The sequence below is a fragment of the Thunnus thynnus genome, chromosome 19 (genome assembly GCF_963924715.1).
Source record: "Thunnus thynnus chromosome 19, fThuThy2.1, whole genome shotgun sequence".
In the NCBI taxonomy this organism is placed as follows: Eukaryota; Metazoa; Chordata; class Actinopteri; order Scombriformes; family Scombridae; genus Thunnus; species Thunnus thynnus.
In genome coordinates this window covers 9,016,098-9,037,416 of record NC_089535.1, presented here as the reverse complement: position 1 = coordinate 9,037,416, position 21,319 = coordinate 9,016,098, and the positions used below count along the sequence as shown (strand labels likewise).

Below are 21,319 nucleotides of genomic sequence, written 5' to 3'. Positions count from 1 at the left end.
GCTGTGTCGCCCTCTGCACAAACACAAACTTCCTCCTTCTGCACCCCACTCTCCTTTTTTTTTTTCGCAGTCCTCTTCCTCCTCCCCTTCCCATAACACACTTGAGACAAAGGCAAGCGTATGCCAAACTAAACACTGAGCAGAGCCTCTCTCTCTCTGGATATCGCTTGAAAATGGTAAAATATAGAAGTTTTTAGTTTGTTGGGTTGCTTTATGCTCCCAATATCTTCTACTATATACTATATTGTTTGTCATATTCCATTTTGAGGTGTCAATACTGAAGTCTAGTATAAGTTTAGGCTGCTGTGATCTTTTGTTTTATCAGCCCACAGTCAACTTTAAGGTAAAGGCTCAATGTTAGCAGAAAGTGACTGTCGACTGTCTGCGCTAGTGGTGATTGTAGGTCGAAACGATTCTCTTTTACTCCCTGGTGTCCACAGAGTCGCTCCGAGGAGACAGAGCAGACACTTCTTTATCACCCCCCATCATCTCTGCACTGAGTAAATACTGAATCTCAGGGGTCAAAAGTCCAGCGCTGTCCTCACAGTTCAGCGTTAACTCACAGTCTCTGTGTACACACGCAAGGAAACACTCTCTCCCCTCTTTTTCTCAACATTTTTTTTTAGACTAAAACATACAGATGTGCCCGCCTGTTCTACTGTATTTGACCCCTATTACATGGTTCACCGTCCAGCTGGGGAGTCAGACATACAACCTAATGAGACCATGCCTTCTTATGATATAAATAAATAAATCTTCTCTCTTGCAGATTGTTCTTTGATCGATGTTAATTCACAGTTTATATTCCAGACAGACGCAGCACCATCAGCCAGTCAAGACAAGTTCTAGTTGTCTCATACTTGAGGGGGGAAAAACAGGAAAGTGATGTATTTGTGAAAGAGGGAGGATGAAAGGCCAGGGCGGACTGAGAGAAGATAGCCCTCCAGGTAGAGAGAACACAGTAAACACTGCCTGACAGTCTGTGATTTTTTGATTTTTTTTTTGCAGTACATTTCATCGGCCCACAGAGAAATGCATATGTGTGTGTGTTTGAATTCTCCTCTGTTTTTCCCTCCTGTCATAACACAAGAACTCGGCATTCTCTTCGGAGGCTATTTTTCAGCCCTGAGGGTACAGACTTCTTGACATGCCGACACGTGCTGCTATTGATAACAGAGCCCTGTACTCACACTCTCTGTTCATAAGCTCGACAAACAAGAGTTGGATTATATTTCTACCTACTTTAAATACACACTTTAAAGCAGCTATAATCAATATTCTATATTAACAATGGATCAAATGACTATTTGTATGTGAAAGCCGTCGCTGGTACCGGTGAACTCGCCGATCATTTTCACCCCACCCTGCAGTTTCTCCTCAGCTCTACAGAGCTTTATAGCGTGTTTGGTTTTACTGCCAACAACTTTTTTTTTCAGCCACAACAGGCAAATAATATTATAAATAAAAGTCACGTAACAATAAGTAGCAGACAGACAAAGTTAGAGACTAGCTGGTGAACATAGTGATGCAACTAGCTGCTAAAGAGCCAGATATTTTCCTCAGGAGTTAAATAAGTGATAGGACGAACAAGTTAGCAAACTATCAACCTAAATGGTGATAATATGGTGAGTTTTTGACTACTTGTAGCACTAGGGAGGAATGTTTCGATGAAGGCTACTCGATACGCATTTCTGCCAGTTTCATGCTATTGATTGATAGTTGGTGGAGGTAAAGTGCCAACAAATGTAGCATTGTGTCAGGAAAGGCAGGGAGGAAGAAGAAGACTATCAGCTAGCAATCCTGGGGTGCTTTTCATTAAGCTAATTTATGCTTCTTTGGGTCCTCTCTCCTCCGTTCTCCGGCTGTGAAATCACTCTCCCTCCGTCATCATCGTGGATCCTCCAAACCCTTAAATGTACCTCAGAGGAGGTGAGGAGAGAGGAGTCTCTTTGAAGAGCTTAGAGCAAAGAACCACAGGTGTATCCTACCAGACAGCAACACCCCTTTGATTGAATATTAGGACAGTAAACATTCAGGCTTTAATGTAGTAATATTAATATATATGATCGTAATACAGCAGATCAGGAAAACTACTTGTGGAACAGGAACGGCGACACCAACAGCAGCTTTTCTTATGTGTTCATAAAATAAGAATTACTGAATCATGAGTCAATCATAAAAAACACTCTTAACTTATTATTTTTCTTCATGTAGCCAAAAGGCTTCTCCTTTCTTCTTTTCCATTTCAAGTACATCTCAGCTCCTTCAGGAAAATATGACTTTAAAAAATTACTTAATCATGAATCAATGTCTGTGAATCAATCAACAACAAAAAAACACTCTTGTAACTTCATTTTTTTCTTCATAAGCCAAAGGCTTCTCCTTTCTTCTTTTCCTTTTCGTTTTTTTCCGTTTCCGTCTCAGCTCCTTCAGGAAAATAATATGACGCCACACAGTCACGTTTCTCATATAAAATCATCCTGAGCCTGAGAAGAATGTCAGACTTTCACAAACTAAATAAGCAATATTTCTTTTAAACATATTCTGTAGGCTGCAGCTGTTTTTATTGCTCCTTTCCATCAGTTCTGTTCTTTCAGTAATCACCAGATTTTAATTGTTTATGTCTTAAAACAGCCGGACGCTGCTATAGATCTACAATCAAATGATACAAAAGAGCAGTTATCAGATGTTTTCCTTCCAGCTATCACTATGACTGCGTAGATATCATTAACTAACAGTGTAAAGTGTTAATTATACATGAGTTTTATGTTTAAACTTTAACTTTAAACTGTTACTTAATAATTGCTACATATAATGATAGCTGACTTCTACATATTCGACGGTTGTGATGCTGTACGTCATGAGTAGTCGTCGTCTCCTCAAAATGACGCCGGAGTGAGTGAGGACGTCTCGTTTGATGAATTAAACTCCTCCGTCCTCGCATCTCCCTCTCACATCCTCTCTTGGAGGAGCTAAGACGTGAGGAAGAGACATGAGCCCAGCAAAAATTGTTCGGACGGTGACGTGTCCCTGGACAAAAACAATTCTGGTCGGACGCCAAAAACAGCAACCTGCGCGTAAAACACAAATCATGAAACTCAAGTCTAATTGCTTTTTCGCGGACGTGTGCGCATAATTGGAATACAGTTATGCATGTGACAGAAATCATCCAACTCCAAGTCTGCCGAATGATTACTAACTAACACAGAGCCACTCAGCACAGCCAACTCCTCCAGCACTAAAAGATCATAAAGCACATCACTCCAGGCAAAAGAACAATGTTTGTTTGGAGAGTCAACCATCATTATCATTCTACCAGCGCAGCACTTTTGGCACAGTCACACTAAAAATAAGTTCTCATGCCAAATGTTCGTCATCGTTCCTGTTTTTTCCCCTTTGGATCAGTTGCCTTGTTTGTATTATATCAGTGTTTGTGACACACTGCCACCTGCCTGCCCAGCAGACTGTGTCTCTACACAACTCAACGCTCGAATATGTTATTTTTCAGAAGTATAGGAGAGATTTGAACCTTTCCTCTCTCCCACCCTCGTCTACAGTCGTTTTGTAAGCTTGAATATCCTGTGCTGCTCAGGTCTGAGAGGAAGGAAAGGTCAGCTGGCACTGGTCTCTGGATGGAGCACGCCTGGTTGGGAAGCACTAAGGAAATATGCAGTTTGACCTATATTACTGAATGTTAATGGAAGGAAGGAAGGAGGGAAGGAAGGAAAGAAAGGTTTAGATTGATACATACACAGATAGATACATCTTTAGGCCCCGCAGGGCTCTCGCTGGCACTTTCAGGGTCCCATTAACCTACTGAGGATGCCTGGAGGAAGGTGGAAGAGAGACAGAGGCTCTATTTGTGGATAGATGGTAGATGGAGAGATGGTGGTATGGGTTTTTGGGGTAACAAACACAAATAGGAAGCAGTCAATGCAATCTTTTTCTAAGGCAACGACAACAGCGCTCTCAATCAACCGTAAATGAAGCGGGCCACTGTTTATAAGAATAGGTAATAAAAAGGAAGAGAAGTGGAACGAAGAAGAACGACAGATGAGAATTTGATTGGATTTAGGATATGAAGAGGAAAAGCACCAATGTTACTATTTTCTGTAGATAAGAAAAGTCAGAGATAGAGGTTTAAAGAGAACATTAATCAGGAGGGAAGAAAGGGAATTTGTGAAGGAAAATTGCAATGATACGATCATGATAAGGAGAAGAAGGTGGAGGGTCAAGGGAAAAAGCAGAAGATAATAGAGGATGAAGAGCATGATGTATAGGAAGGGAATAAATTGGAAAGGAGGTTAATGTAAAAAAAAACAAACTGTAGATCAGTGGTAGGCAAATGGTGACTCTTGGGGAAATTGAGCCCTCCTGCAAATATATTTGGCTCCCTGATAAAAAAAAGAAAAAGAAAAGTTTTTACTATCATAGTTTTCATCAAACCTTCTACAGAAGTTTTCACAAATCAACTGAAGATAACCGAATAAATAAATAAGTATAAATCACAATGAATATAACCTAGTTACATCAAATACTGCCCCATATGAGGAGAGGCATTGACACCATGGTTGAACCATGATATTTGAACAGTGCATGATGCTGTCATTACATACTTAACCTACCTGACAATACATTTTAATATGTGAATTCTTACACTGTTTTAATTCCACAACTTTAGGCATTTGTTCTTCACAAACACATAAATGGGGTAGACTACCAGTAATGGTGTGTCAATGCAATCTTTTTATATAACAACAGCACTTTCAATCAACCATAAATGAAGCAGGCCAATGTTTGTCATGTATGGATAACCAATAAAGTATTTGTCTAATCTTGAAGTGCAAGTACATCTATTTGAAAATGAGTCATTTTTAGCCAAATCTGCCCTCCAGTACAATCCTGAAGTGTTATAAATCAGTCTTACAATAAACAAAACATATAATGGCCGCCAAATGAATAATCGTGAAAAACCAGGCCCATGGTGGAACCTAATTGCTGACCTCTGCTGTCGATGGTCTAAAGGCTACAACTTTGCGGTTGAACCTTTTGACACAACAGCAGTTTGTTTGTGGGCCCTCTAACCCTTTGATTGACCGTACAAAATGCAGCCTTGCACGCCGGATGCCTCCCAACATACAATTACAGCGCAGACCTCCAGATAATGAAAAAGCCTAATCAACAACTGCGAGGCAGGCCCCTCTAAACAGGTGTTAACAATCTGAGATCAACCAGCACATGCCGTGCAAAACAGCTCTTTGATGATTTACTTCAGGGTTCAGTTTGGGCAATTTGTGCTTTTAATTGAAGTTTTATGGAAGACCTCAATCTGATGTAGCACCATGTGCACGGATCCGTTTACTATCTGCTGTTGGTTAGAGGGCTTGGAGTCAGACACAGGAACGAGTTATAGCAAGGGAAATCTTCCATGCATTTGTAGAGATACATTACACGCAGATGGCAAAATCATGTGGAAGCATGCACTGTAATTTCACACAACAATTAGTTCACAACAAAATGATGTGTGTATGTGTGTGTGTGTGAGAGAGTGCAAGTTTTCCTCTGAGCGCTTTTAGCAGCCAGCTGTGTACAAGTGGGGAGATATCCGTTAAGAAGTAAAGCAGACTAGAGGGGGTAAATCCAGTGACTAGAGACACAGAAGTTCACACCGACTTAATTCAGTCAATTTTCATGATTACCTTATCAGCCCCGTTTGCTCATGAATGATTTTCAGATTTAAAAGGATTAAATCACAGCAGCAGATATTTCAGTGCCGCCATATTTGTTTGTTACAATGAGGAAGTATTTTTTTGTGTATTTGAAATGTTCTGTCTGTGTACCAGTCTTTATTAAATGGATCGGACGGGTTTTCCATTGGCCCACTTTACCACAGCAGTTATTTCCTAACATCAAGTGGAAAGTTTATTGTTGCATAAAACAGAACCTCCAGGATGAGACATGAACAGCTCGGTCACCCTTCTACAAAATGTGAAAATGTTTAGTAATACATTGCTCATGTTTTTATCGACCTCTGGGCCTTAGTCAGAGCTGTAGACCTGAGACTTGACCTACTTGACTTTGATTTGACTGCTAAGCTAATTAAATTAAGCTACCTGAGACTTGACACCCTAATAAAATTGATACTTGTGAATAAAAACATTAGTTTTGACTGGTAAAAAGAAAAAAGAAAAATACTGCAACAGATAAGTCTTGTATGCCCACAAACCTTAAATATTTAATAGGTGTGGTGTGTTCAGACCCCTGTTTGACCCCCCGTTTGAAAATTTGTGTTTTTTCACCCCCAAACAGCCAAAATACCATCTGTACATTAGCTGTAAACTAGTTAGCCATGGATGCACCAACCATGTCTTTTGATGTGTGTGTTTGTGTTCAGTTCAGCCTCTGACTGAACTCAGAACTCAGCAGTAACTCTGGTTCCTTCTGTTATTTCCCTCCAGACTCTCTCCCTTTTCCTCTCCTATCTCTGCGTTTATGAAACAGACTGATAAAGCTCCGGGTTAAGCACAAATTTTTCACTCAAGTTGAAACAAACAACTTGTCCGAACATACAGTTAGACCAGAGTGAACCAACTCTTATCAGTCATCTCCTGAGAGTATTGTGTCCTTCTATGTACCAATGTAGTTAAAGAGGTTAACACAGATGTCCTCTCTCTAACTCCAAATTTCTCTGGTACATTTCAACCAAGAAAGCCTTAACACGTCTCCGTGACACAGAGACTAAACTAGTTTAAAATCAAATCCTCCTCACCGCCACAGAGAAACGGATCACCGCTCTGAGCATCCAGATGGTTCCAGTTTTCAATTACGGAGATTTGATTTTGCAGGAGAGGACGTCTGCTCGGTGTCAGAACGTGTTGAGTTCGTCTGCTGTTTGTTGTTGCGGACCCCCGTGTTTATGTTAGGTTGAAGAGTTGTGTGGGTTGAGACGGAAGCCAGCGCTCTGCATGGCGGGAAGCGCTATTCCTCCATCCATTCGTCAATGACAATCTACGCTAATTCAGTCAACAGGCCTGTTAAACAGCAGACAGCTAATTTAGCACAGCTCAGCTTGACAAGCTAATAGACAGGATAGCTCTGACAAAAACATCTTCCAATTGTGTACTCATCTATTAGAGATGTTCTAAATGCAAATATTATGTTAGGCGCAAATACATTTGGCACAATATTTTGTCCATCCAATTTCAGTCAGTACAGTCCAAAAGAATAAATTATTTCTCATTTTACACTTACAGTAGAATATGTAAATCAGTGCTTCTTGATTTTGTTTAGTTACATTTTCTGGAGTTGGTGTCCAAGCACTGTCAACCTCAGTACTGTTGTACCATGTATTGGCCACATCTTGTTGCATGTTGATTTTACAGATTAGTTTGAAGTGTCAAATTAAAAAAACAGTTGTAGTAATGAGTACCACCACATCCAAAAATGTCCTGATAGTTGATATGCTTAGATTGGATGAAGCTGCAGATTATATGCAGTGTTCACTAATTACATCTCATTATTTTTTTTTGTTCATGAAGTGAAACTTGTTTAGCTTATTGTGCTTGATCAATAATTTTTAGTCTCAGGCATCCAGAGATGTTGCTTACCAAATCTGGAGATGATTGAATCACCAGTCTGCATGGAGTTCCCAGTAAAATGATGAACACTCCTGATACGCATTCTGTACTACAGTGTAGTGTGTGTGTGTGAGGAATATGTTTCCTAACTCAGTTTCATCCTTTTTAGAGTCACTCTGCAACACATACTTAATACTAATTTGATTAGTTTCCAATGTCGCAGTCATAAGTCTCATTTATATAATCTAACATGGCCTCAGTGATGGCATGACCCCATGTGTATCACAAAGGCCTGTAGATGGTGCCAATATTTAATCAGCATGATACACATTTTCTGTTTTACTTTTTAGTGTGTGTATCCCAAAATGAGAAATCCTAACATGTTGTTAGTTCGCTCTGTGTTATGAGCTTATAGTTAGCGATGATGGCTATCTGAAGTCTGCTTGCATGAGACTTGCATGCTCAGCATCACTCGCATTCCTCTCGGACATGTCCAGATTTGCTGCTTGCTGCACACTTATGCTCAGTCTTTGACTCCAGAACTCTTCAACATCGCTTTCACGCTGATGTGATACTTCGCTCTCTACTGTTTGTCCGGTTCGGGCAAAGAATTAGATGTATGCACAAGATAGAATGATAACATATACAGACAAGTTCAGTAACTGGGGCAAGGATGGGAAGATAAAGAATGGAAAGCAAAGGAAAAAAGTGTTTTAGTCCCTATGTGAGCTAACAGATATGTTCATGGAGGAATTCAGTAGGTAGTGTTAACTTCTTTGAATCAAATCACATATAAAGTCAAAAGGTGAACATGTTGAATGCTTTAAACATCCTAGGCTTTGGGTTTGTCATTTTCTAAGCGAGTTTCACCCATTTGCAACCTTTCATTGCACCACAAAAAAACGTCTTTAAGTTTGAAATTGAACCCAGTCTCTCCAGCCTACGTGGCACCCTAAACTCTATACCCTTTTCCATTTCCACCACGCTGTCAGTGTCAAAGCTGTGCCTGTGGTTCAGCGTTGTAGCTCAGTTTAAAGCTCTGTTTAGGTTGTTTTTCTCTTTGGAGTTTGTACGTTCTCCCCCTTGTGTTTGTGTGAGTTTCCTCTGGGTGCTCTGGATTCTTCAGACAGCGTAGAGACAGGTAGGTCAAGTGGACTGGAGCTTCTGGAGAGTGATAACACACACTCACAGCCAATCACACAGTGTGCTTCGTGGAGATTGAAAAATGTTTGAAGTTTGAAATTATGGGGGAAAAATTGAGTTAGATGAGAAACTGGATACTGCTCTCATGTCTGTATGCTAAATAGGAACCTAGAGCTAGCAGGTGATTGGCTCACCTTAGCATTAAGACTGGAAGCAGGGGGAAATAGCTAACCTGACTCCTGTCCAAGCTCAAATATCACTAATTAACACATTATATCCTGTTTATTTCAATCATGCAACTTGTTAAGTAGTGAGATTTAGAGATGGCTGCTTCTAGTCTGTATGCTGAGCTAAGCTAAGCTAAGCTAAGTGTAGTTAATGGACAGACAGAGGAGTGGTATCAGTCTCCTCGTTAAAAAAAAACCAAAGAGGTGTATTTCCCAAAATGTCAACGTATATTTTTCACAATTGAAGTGCCAATTTTTGCGATTTCTAAGATCTCTATCTCTCTCTGTGTTCGCAGAGTCTCCTCCAGAGAGGACAGGACGCCGACGCAGCATGCCAGGCAGCGCCTCAGACAAGACCGCACCCACCATGGAGGCCACGTCCACCACCGCCACACCTTTCAGAGTCACCGTGAGTACTGTGAGTTTGTTTTTTATGTTCCGTCTCTTGTCTTCTCTATTTGTTTTAAACTCTCTGACTTTGTCTCCGTTACCGCCTCAGTTCGCCGTTGCAGGCTGTTAGTTATAGATCAATGTCTACAAAAACCCCCGGTCTGGCGGCCAGATGGACCCAAGCCAATCTGAAACTCATTTACTCCAGAAGTTGGAACGGGTCCTTTGATGTTTAGCGTCGTCTACACATCTACACATCTCGGGTTTACGTTCACCGCACTGTGCTCCGTTGCCTTTGTACATCCTGTGTGATTTTTTTTTTTTTTTCATCGCATTTCACACTGAATAACGTCAACATGCTTCAAGTAAGCCGACGCACGCACACTCCCCGCACCTGTGCACGAGCGACACGGTCACTCACTCACTTCTAAGCACACTGTCTCTCCTCCTCTCTGTCAAACATACACACACACACACAGCAGGCCTTTGTCTGTCATCTTGCTCTAATTCAAATCCGGTATGCTTTCTGCCATGTTTAATTCAATAGATAAACAGCCAGTTAATGAAGCAAAAAATTCCGCCATGAGTCATCAATTTAAAGCTAATTAGCAATTAGCAGTGCATATTTCCATTAATAAATAATGAGCGGGGAGACGACAACCCAGAGGTGAACGATCAGTCTCTCATAAACAATCCGCCAACTTTTTTTTGTAAACTTTCCGCCTTTTGTAACGGCTCCGCAGGTAAACTGACGGGTCGACTTCAGGGCTAGAAGATATTTTATTCCTTCTGAAAATAGAAAAGATACACTTCCTGTATTTCTTTTTCATTTTCTCCTTTTTCATCTCCTTTTTAATCACCATCATCAACCACGTTTCACCCAAAAAAATAGCGTTCAGTCTCTACAAAAGAACAAATCGGGACGTCTCTTAAGCTTTGTTAAAAGCCCACAGAAAATAGAACAAATAGACCGGCGTCGGACCACCCGCTGAGTGAGAATAAAGCGTTTCATGACTTAAAAACAGTCGAAGCTGATTTTAGGAGTCGCCGACATTTAAAGTCAACATATAAAATCCCCACAACTTTGATGGGATTTGATTAGAAATGGTTGAACTCTCATCTGTTCATATAAAACAGCGGAAATTGTGTTTCCAGGGTTTATGAATTGTTACATGCTGTGTGTGTGTGTGTGTCAGCGTGTGCGTGAATGTGTTCTCTCTTTTTATTGTCTCCCTGACAGATTTATCGTATTTTAGATTCATTTTTACACAGAGACTGTGAATTGAGTCATTTCTTTTTCTTTTTTTTATGTCTATTTTGATAAGGCCTGACATGAATGAGTGGATATATAGATATATATAGATATATAAAAAAAAAAAGAACGCTTGTAGGAGACAGAAAGGGTCAGATAGTGGGGCTAAATATTGATTAAGTGTCTCTTAAGCAGCTCCTTGTACTCTCCAGGGAAGGGAAAAAGAATCGGAGCACTGCAGCAAAGTCATCCTGTCTCAATCACATGACCACTTCACTTACTTGTGTGAGCTTATTGCTAGGCAGCAGCAGTGACTTCTTGCACAAAGCTTCCCCAGACAGGTTTGAACCCTTTCCTGCACTTTTCCGTCATACTGCCCCCTTCTGGCCTCTTAACGGTAGCACAGCCAGCTAAGCAACTGTTCAGTAACTTTTTCAAAATGTTGTTTCTGCTTAAATTAATGAATTTTAAGGATAAATAATTAGAAAAACACAGGAGATAAAGTAAGCAGATAGATGGAACTATAGGACACAAGCATGGTGGCACACACACTACTATGCAAACAGGAAGACGTGCAGGCAGGCGGTTGTCTTCTCCTCCTTCTCTCCTGCATCTCCCACTCCCACTTAGTAATGACAAACCACCCCTCACTTTTCTCCCTCCAGTGAAAAGAGTTGTGGTGACATCTAAAGTACCCCTCCTAGGCCTTGAGCTAAATCTGTCAAAATGTTTTTCTCTCATGTTCTTCGCAGAGACTAGATACAGTGTCTCCAACACACAAATGGATGCCACGTTCACACACACACACACACACACACAGAAGCACATCCCCCAAAAATCAATTCCTCACCAGTAGGTATGGAGAGAAACTAAAACTCTCTCCAAAGCTTAATCTTCAACAGACAGTTCAGAAATACTAGAGGATTGCATATATTAAATATAAAAGTTACAAGTTGCTAGTTTGTCTTCTTCTGCGCTTGTTTAAAGAGCAGACAAACAAACCTTATCTAAGTCTGTCACGTTCCACGTCCCGCTGATTGCAACCAGCCGACTGGATTGATTCTCAATTGTGATTTAGCTTCTTATCCAATCTCTAGCTGACTCCATTCTCCCTACCTCTCTTCTCCTCTCAGATAATAGCGGGGGGTCTAATTGGACAGGTAGGTTTCTTGTTTTCATCTGGTTGTACTAGAGGAGGACAAGAGAGGTTGATGTGGAAGCAGGGAACACCCTGCTGATTGTCCAGGCACTGATTCTATCAGCCCCCATTAAGGAAGCCTGGAATTGCCAAGCCAAGGGAATAGAATTAACTTGTTGCAAGCATTTGCTTTAATTTCATGAAAAAAAAAAAAAGAAAACTAAAAAAAGCAAAGCAGTAAAATTGAGCCGTCCTCTTAGTGCTGATTTAATGGGTTTGGGCAGGCTGAGATTATAATCAAGTATGCATGTCTGTTATGCTTGCTCTCTCTCTCTCTCTCTCTCTCTCATATACACACACACAGGCATGCGCAGAAGTAAACTAACACACATTTGCAATGTAAACAAGGTAACATAGTAAATATGGACAAACACATTCTTTCCACAACCCCCCCCCCCCCGTCGAATTCCCTCCAGAGCGAGCACAATGAGAGACGGGGGTTGGAGGTTTCGGGTTGAATACCAGCCTCTCCTCTCCTTCGAGGACGCATGTTGAATCAGATTATTCCATCCCCTCCTTCTTCTAATTAGCTGTCAACTATAGAAAATGTGGAATAATTAAAGAGCTCATTGAAATTCACGCTAACATGTGACGCTGTAATGCCCCCACCCCCACCCCTCCTGTTATGCTGCACTGGATGTTATAGCCTTATCATGTTTCTGTGTATAAGTAAGTGTTTGCTAAATGAAAGCTTCTATAAAAGGGACAGCATTGTGATGTCAGAAATTAATAAATGGGGGGGGGGGGGGGGGGGGGGGGATGTCAACATTATTTACATCCTGTATTCATTCATGCAAACTCACTACACTGTGATTTATAGGTATTATTCACCCAAGCACACTGGGAAATTGTATTCCCGTAGGTCAATTTAAAAATTTCTGTACCACACAATAGAACAATGATAGTTCATCAGGTGTCAATTGTGCATGTTGGAGTCACTGGTCATGTTATTTTTAAAAATGAGTCACGTACCGCAAGACATAATAGGGAGAAGTCAAGTTTGTACATATCAGTTTATGTAACCAATGTCAGACATCACTTCCTTTGCATGTTATGAGTAGTGTCATATGGTGACTCAGCGACTTCTTTTAAATCTCTGATTTTACTTGACTTTTTATTTCTGTTTCTTTTCCTCTCATTTGATCTCACACTGGAATTGGTTTTATCTGTCTTTCAAAATGTATGTGTTTAATTTGTTGCCCAGTGTGAGGCATTTCGTAACGTTGTTTTTCTACGGACATATCCGCTAAGATAACGACTGAAATATAAACGGCAGACAGAGACAAACCTCGTTCTACTGTATTTCACCGTCTTTTGTTCCAGCTTCTCTCAGATTTTCTTGTGCAGTCAGCGCCATGGCCCCTGCTGAGCCCCGATCTGTCAGCGACCTTGTCACTCATTTGCTGTACTTTTCTCCTCACTTTCCCCATCATTTAGTTCCATTTTATTGCTTTTTTTCTATCAACTCATGCTCTGCCACCTCCACATTGTGCTCCCCTCTTTTTTTTCCCATTTATCCAGCTCCTATAGCTCATTCTTCTCTGGGCAGGCACTCGCTGTAATTTTCTCAATTTTTTGACTGGTCTCACCTCTATTTCTGTCCTCTCTCTTTTTTTCTCTCTCTCTCTCTCTCTATGTCTCTTTCTTTATCCCTCTTCCTGCATACTTTTTTTTCCTCCTCTCGCTCTCTTCAGTCATCTCATACGAGCGGGCGATGAAGGCGAATTAAATGCTAACATTTTGCGGAGCTCCCAGCGTGTCTCGCCTCCCGTGGGGTTCGGTGTTAATATAGGCATCAGTCATCTTTACTGACTGATTATAAGTGAGAAAATAGGCCATTCATATCAGCTAACCTTTACCCTTGGCAGAAGCCCTCGACAGGGCTGATTGAATTAGAGAGCGGTGTTTCTTAATGTCACATTGTTGTCCGCAGTGAAAGGGAGAGCAAAGAATACAATATAATCAGAGAAATTATAGCTTCTACTTTTACTCTCCTGCCGTTCTACTTCTCCCTCCATTTTTTTTTTTCAGAGTCCATCCATCAGTGGAAGGAGAGAAGTAAAAACAGAACAAGCAGCCACTAATCAATCCACCTCGCCGGCAGGGACAGGTCTCTATTCACTGACTTATTTCTGCGGATGGGAAACAGAGAAGCATTTTAATTTGTTAGCTGTGAATATGCCAACAGCAGAAGGCACATGCACTCTCTAAGGGCTACGGGGGGGAGGCGCGGAATTACTATGATTTTGGAGAGGATTGTGAATGATGATATGAGGAAATGAGAGAAGGTGTTTGCATGTATGTGTGGATGTTATCGATTTTCTACCGCACTGCCGTCTTTAGCATCTAAAAAAGTCTAAATCTTTTGCCTCTCCTCAGGTCCTTCTGTCATGTCGTTGAAGGATCTGATTTCAGGGTGATGCTAAATACAGTCAACGGAAACGACATTCCCACTGCACAGTCTGACTCATGTTTCTCATTGTTTAGAATGACGCCCGTGCTAATCTAACCACATGCCCACGTACTCACATGCACATACGGAGTAAATGATGTTTTTTAATACAGTCCAATAGTTAAGAAAGGGAGTGAGAATTAGATTCAGGAAGCGACCATGACTGGAACCCCAGGTGTCTCGCTCATAGCAACAGCGGTGACTCAGCCCTATTCATTTAGCTAATAGCCCTTCAACAGAGTTCACTGGTGGCAGGTAGCAATAGTATAGCCATTTGCTGCCCACTTATCTCTAGGCTTTTATATACCTTGTCAGATTCAGCTCTAAATGAAGAGTTACCACCAAAACCCCAAAGTCTTATCATTATCCAGCATGCAGACAATAGCTATTGCTGATGTCATTGCATGATGATGATGAAAAATTCTAAATAATTCATTTTCTCTGTTATGTTTGAGTCTGTTTGTTGATGTTACACGTCATAACCGCCCCTACTTTCATTGACAATAAGAATTTAGATCTCACTGCTACTATGCAGCACATCCATAGACATTATCTGTGTCCAGTTTTCAGACAGTATACACATTTTTGCAGTTAGAATACAAGACATCAGTGTGCTAACAGAAAATTATACAATACTGAAGCCAGCAGACATCGATCAAACCTTGACGTGAGAATGCCTCTGAAGGCAAAGATTTAAAGGGGTTCTGAAGCAATTTAGCGTCGGACTTCAACAAAGTTTGGAGGCTAGCAAGAGACATATTTTTAAAAAAAAGAACGGTCAAAATCAAAGCAGCAAAGGGCCAAGACATCCTGATTTTCTGCCACTAGTACAGGTCAAGCTACAGTCATGCTGGATCCTACATTTCCTATAATGCATCACCCCGCCTGGTAAATACCCACATCTTCCAAACTCCATGCCCCAGTTTGTAACACAGACTCCGTTATAAATCTGTTGTCTCCCAGTTCAAACTGAGTGTGAGGTATTTTTACTTTTACCTTGACTTTAGACAGCTCCCTCTCTCCAGAGCAACAGAATTACACAACTGTTTTCACAGGCGGAGTAGCGCTCCCCATGACAAGTAAACTGAACTTCCAAGATCTTCCACAAGTTGTCTCACCACCACTCTGCAATTTGTGTTTATTCTTAGCATACAAAACAATATTGAACATACACAGTACACTTCAGATTTAAGCCTTTTTTTTATTGTCAGTACTGACTGTTTGGAGTTTTAATATTGTCAGTTTTGCAGTGTGAGCAACTCAAAACTTTGAATCGGGGCACAGCAGTTGTTTTTGGTCACATAAGCACACAATAATGAAACTCCCACGATTGGTGTGAGCTTAAATACACTGACATTAGCAAGTCCTTTATTCACTTGTTGATTTCACTACTCCCTATATAATTATCCACTATATACTGGATAAACCAGATTTAGTGCACTAACATAAAAATGGCGGTCATTACATATAGCGCACTATATAGTAAATAGGGGGTGATTTCAAACACAGACAACAGTCTCTAGACCAGAGTGCTTCCTAATGACAGGTGCTGTTCATCAGATTGCAGCGACTCCTCTGTGATCAGCTGGCAGGCTGTCTGAAAGTCCCTCTCTAATTATCTCTATTCCATTGTTGCCTGGGGCGACCTATTCACACTGTAGGTGGTAATTATACAGGTGTGTTAATGGCCTGACTGGGAGGGAGGGAGGTCTTCTCACCGCGTGTCGCCTCTTGCCATCTTGTCAAAAATGCGTATACATAAGACTGACATGAGGTTGAGGCACTGTAGGTATGTCTCTAAGGTTAAAACGTGTGTTTCTTCAAGGCGCTCAGTCTGTTATTCGGCGTACGAATCCGCCGCTGTGTTGTTTGTTTGTATTGAAAAGCTACACCTGAGGCTGAACGCTACCCCGGTTTAGTACTCTCTCCTGCATACCGGCTGACTTGTTAAGTTCTGTCTTCTTCGTGCCGCCCTCCTAAGTTGCTCTATCAAAACTCCTATATGCCTTCTTATTCACAGTCCTTCTTTTTCGTCCCCCTGTTCTTCTTCTTCTTCTTCTCCTTCTTGACCTTCTTCCCTGCAGTGAAATCGAAGGAAGAAAAAAAAAGGAAGCTGGAAAAAAAAAAAAAAAAGATTAGGTTTTTGTGTCCAAAAACTCAGAACATCCTGCCATTTCTGCACCACATCTCATTTTTTTTCATATTCTCTCGCTCTTAATGCCAGCCAACAGTTGCTATGGAGACGGCGAGGTGCTTGGGGAGTGTGATTGCAGATGTTAGGAGAAGTAAACACACATACTCAGAGGAAGAGAAGACTGAGAAAACTAATAAAGGGGTGTATCCGTCGAATTAGCATATGAAAATGATTACAAAACACGACGTTTGTACGTCACGCAATTTGTCACAAACACATACATGACAAGTGGGAAGCAATCTATAATTTTGCCAGAAATATTACCTACCAGCTTATTACGTCTGTCATCTTTGACAGCGTTCTTTTTGTCAAGGTTTTGTCTTTGAATGTGTTGGTATTATATGTTACTTTGAATTCATGTAACGTGTTTGACCTTGTCCCGACTTCTCCGACTGCGAACATCACTCTGACTCTGATATGAATATCTATACTCATTTATTACCCTTTAACTATTCATGACATCTGGCATCACCGAATTTAGGACGTTGAGTGTAAATGTCGGTATTAATATGTTCTGTCCCGCTGCCCAGTTGAGAATGATGATTGACATCTCGGAGACTTCCCTCAGAAACTAGACGCTGTTTTACTGTCTGTCTTTCTTTCCGTCAGGGCTTTCTAAGTCGACGGCTGAAGGGCTCGATAAAACGCACCAAGAGTCAACCCAAACTCGACCGCAACTCCAGCTTCAGACACATCCTGCCTGGCTTCAGGAGCGTCGACAATGACAGGTAAGTGTTTGTTGCGTTGTGGTGACGCCGCTCTGTGTTCCAGTATCCGTATGTCTTTTCTGTTCTGGTGCCTTTCTTTGCCTGATGGCTAGATATTTAGGTCACTGTTGACATTTTTTCTTTAGTGTTGTCAGCTCTTTCTTTTTTTTTCTCACTGTAATACATCTTGAATGTCCTGTCCTCTGCAGTGTCATGGCATGGCGGGTTTTGCGGCATTCAACTCATGACCGCGCATCAATGCTGAAGTATGATTTATTTTGCTTTGTGCTACCATTAGACCTCGGCAATATGATCGCTTTCATCCTAAAATGTCCTCAATATGGAAATGCAAAAATAGTTACAGCGAAGTCTGTTGAGTTAAACACACCACACGCTATTGTTTCGGTACCAGAAGACGTATAGTCGTCAAGAGAGATGAGCACTCACCGAGGGAAACTTTTAGCACAGAAAGGAACACCCAAACAGTCAGAACAACCCCAACCATAAAGAAGATAAGACAGTTTAACAGGCCTAGGCCACTTAAAGTCTGACACAAAGCAGATAGGAGATGTAGAACGTTAACTAAGCTGAAAACCTGTGCAAACAAAGATGGGAAACAGGAAAGTTTATCACCTGAAGCATCACCAACTAATAAGACACCAGCTGTTAGACCCTTCCTCAGGAACGAGCAGCGAGGCCATCAAATCTGCTTTTCCTCCCAATAATAGACACATCACACATGCTAATGCTTTTTTTAAAATGCCAAACACATGGTGGCAGTAAGCACAGTCAAATATAACAGCATACCCAAGATATGAGCTCCCTGCCAGTAAACACTTCACACTGTGGGATTTATGTTCATTTATTTATTTAAATAGATTTTCTGTTTGTAGTACATACAATACATATAATTCTCAGGTTCTGAATCTACTAGTAAGGAATTTCAAGCTTATTGTGATTGAAGTTTTTGCCATATTGCCTTCCCCTACTCACTATGCCGCATTACATACATCTCTATCAGTCCTCGCCATCTTTAGCATCAAAGTCTAAACTATACAGTATCTGCAATATGTTGTGTCTCCTGCCCACAGCGTTACCCGTGAGGTGGTGTCTTGCCTCAGGCTGTGATAATTGCCAGTTTTTGCTAACTTCGACTAATTTCCTCCGGAGTTCAGCCTCTTGGCAAACAGTTGCCCCGCCTAACGATGTCAATTAGGATTCCAGACCAAGCTATGCTGACCTCTAATCGCACCGCCTGCTCACCGTGGATTTTTTTTTTTTAGTCTGTCTTTCCATGCAAGCACAAGTAACAGCTATCATTTCCAGCATCTATCTTTGCTGCGCCTGGAAGAAAGCCAAGGTGTCCATCTGTGAGGTTTAATTAATGGAAGGGGGCTTCGTTTGAAGAGATGTTCTACGGCTTTTGGTTTCAGAACTCGGAGCTGAGTCGCTGTCCCTCTCCGTACTTTTAATGAGGCATTAACATCACTGTCAAGACTATCACAAGGGAACACTACCGATTGTTCAGCGTGGAACATGGTGAACTGTTCCCCCGGTGCAAGTCGGACAAAATGAGCTCATACCTCCTCCTCTTTGTCCCACTGTCTTTTCTCATTCTCTTTCCTACTTCTACTCCTTTTTTTTTATAGCGACTATCTTTCCAGCCTCGCTCCCTTCTATCCATTTCAAACTCATCACTCTCCAATTTCATCCTCATCGCCTCCTCCCTCCCTCCCCTCTCCTTTTCTCTATTTTTCAAACAGTAGTAACGTTTCCTAACCTATCAGCATTTATGTGTTTCCCGCTGATAAAGCGCACGGCGAAGAAGGCAAATATCGGACAGAAAATTGGAACGTCCAGGAGGTGTCTTATCTCACCTGGTATAACACAGGAATACACAAACCACACACACCTCACTTGGAAATGCACACATTGACTCCTATGTAACGACAGGTCTCCACACACATTTACCCATATTGTAGAAGAAGAGAGAAACGCCACTCCAGCGCTATCACTCTTTTAGGACGTTATGTGGGAAAAGGGATGCACATAGTAGCACATGTTTACGTGTGTGTGTGCTTTTGTGTATGTGTGAAATAGAGGGAGAAAGCATGAAAAAGATGCAGAATGAGAGAGTAATGGTGCTGCGAGAGGAGTCAGTGACACTCCCTGTCAGCCTGGGAGCAGCCTCCCCACAGGGCAGAAAATACTGCGGAAGAAGACAGGGCTCGGGAACCGGAGGAAGAGGGAAGAGAGATGATCAGACGAACAAGGGATGCGGGATGGAGGGAGGGAATCCTATACCCTGAAAACTCCCCGGTGTGCAGATATGCAGCCTTTTAATGTGAGAGATGCAGCGCATTCAGAGAAGATTTAGTATTCAGCTCACATCGCAAACACTGACCGTTATTGTGCCTCGTAAGAGAGTTATGTATATATTTCAGTTATTTACTGTAGATGAAGTTGATTGCCACGCACAGTATTCTTAATATATTCTCCAATTACATTTGCACATATTTTTTTATCATAATAATGTGGAGAGAGAGAGCAGATACACAGCATCATGTAAACACACACACACACACACACACACAGTGTCGGTGTGTTGGTGAGCTGTGATGACATTGTTTGGCCTTGTAGACCGAGGCGGTCTCAGGAGAGAGACCTGCAGATGAGGAGCAGCTGGACTACTAAAATGAAATATTCATCTGCGTTAATCACCGGTTGGACACTCCTGTAACACTTCTATCTTTAGCAAAGCAGAAACACAGCGATGTGTTTACGCACGAAGCAACACACACAAAATAAACAATGGGGTTGTTTCGCCTAAATTAAACACACTATCTATTTATACGTCCAATGCATCTTTAAAATATAGTGAAATCGCTGTTTTCAGGTGTACTTCCTGGAGATAGGCATCGTGACAGGGTGCACAGTTTCCATTTTAGCTCTCACTGTGGCGGTCGAGGTAATTATCGGGGTAACAGGATGAGGAACTAGGCAATAAATGTTACAGTGAAATAATTGTAGAAAATGTTCAGGAGTTACTTATAAAAAGAAGGCTCCTCAGAAATGAGGAAGCAATTCTAACCATTACAAGGAAGTAATTGTGAGTCAAGGTTCATTTTATGGTTTGTGGCGTGACAGCTTCGATTTATAGGTATAAATGACAATAAATCATTAATAATTGTGTGTTTTTCTGTAAAAGGATATACTTCCTGTATCACCATACATTCACTTGATGTGTGTGCTATAACTGACAATTCATAATATTAAATCACATAATAAACTGACAGGTGCTCAGCTTTTGTAAAACTAATTACAGACATTGGACTGAGTTTTAAGGAGTCTGACCTTTCAGAGCAAACATTGAGAGAAAGATGTAATGATTGTAGATGGTTGAGACCGGGTATTATCCTCCTCTAATCCTTCAAACTCATAGTCCTCCTGTCAATCCCCACCCGTCAATAGATACCTCATAAATATCAAACTCATGAGCTAATCTGCACCTGTAACTTGCTTATTAGGTTTACCTTTGTAGGCCTTGATTAATACTATCCCGTGCTTGTGACCTTAAAAAGGTGTATGTATGTTATGGCCTGTTACAACCTCATGATGCACTGTACTCTTATTGCTCTCTGCTGCTCTGTGATCTTCTCTGCAGCTTGTACTTTTATCAGAGATGATCTGACCCTTTCTAGCTGCTGCTCCCTCATCTGATCTACACCGACCTTGCCTTGATACACTGATGAATATCACAGTGGTTTGAACACCCACAGAGAGAGAGAGCAGAGAGCTTTAGAAGGACAGGACAGTACACTGTGGGGTTGATGGTATCACATATTCCCCAGAACTTGACAGATATGAATTTTTATCATGAATGTTTCTTTTATAAATAGAAATGAATACTTCAAACTGGAGTTCATGACACTGTAGAGCAGTTGTTTTTTGTTTTTATAAGCGGGTCCATGTGAGGCGAGCGACACATTGCACATTCCTGCCGATGGTGTCCCGCTATTCCACTGATGGACTGTTGGTGGCGGTAGCACGCAAAAGTGTGCCAATAAATGCAGTGAAGAAGAAGAAGACTAGGCTAGTCAACATTGATGTAAACAATACGGGATTGTTAGATCTCAAGGATACACATAGTATGTTTTGTGGAGAAACACTGAATGTAAA

General features: G+C 41.3%; 1 protein-coding gene across 14 annotated transcripts in view; it reads left to right on the top strand.

Moving 5' to 3' along the window:
• LOC137171244 (disabled homolog 2-interacting protein-like) overlaps nt 1-21,319 on the top strand; it is a 149,323-nt gene that overhangs the window by 55,699 nt on the left and 72,305 nt on the right. For 10 of the 14 annotated variants that reach the window (XM_067575130.1, XM_067575129.1, XM_067575132.1 and 7 more), the window contains 2 exons: nt 9,244-9,365; nt 17,043-17,161. In XM_067575130.1, the coding sequence (XP_067431231.1) occupies nt 9,244-9,365; nt 17,043-17,161 (241 nt within the window). The remainder of the gene's footprint in view (nt 1-9,243; nt 9,366-17,042; nt 17,162-21,319) is intronic. The other 4 variants (XM_067575127.1, XM_067575136.1, XM_067575139.1 and 1 more) reach the window with 1 other exon arrangement.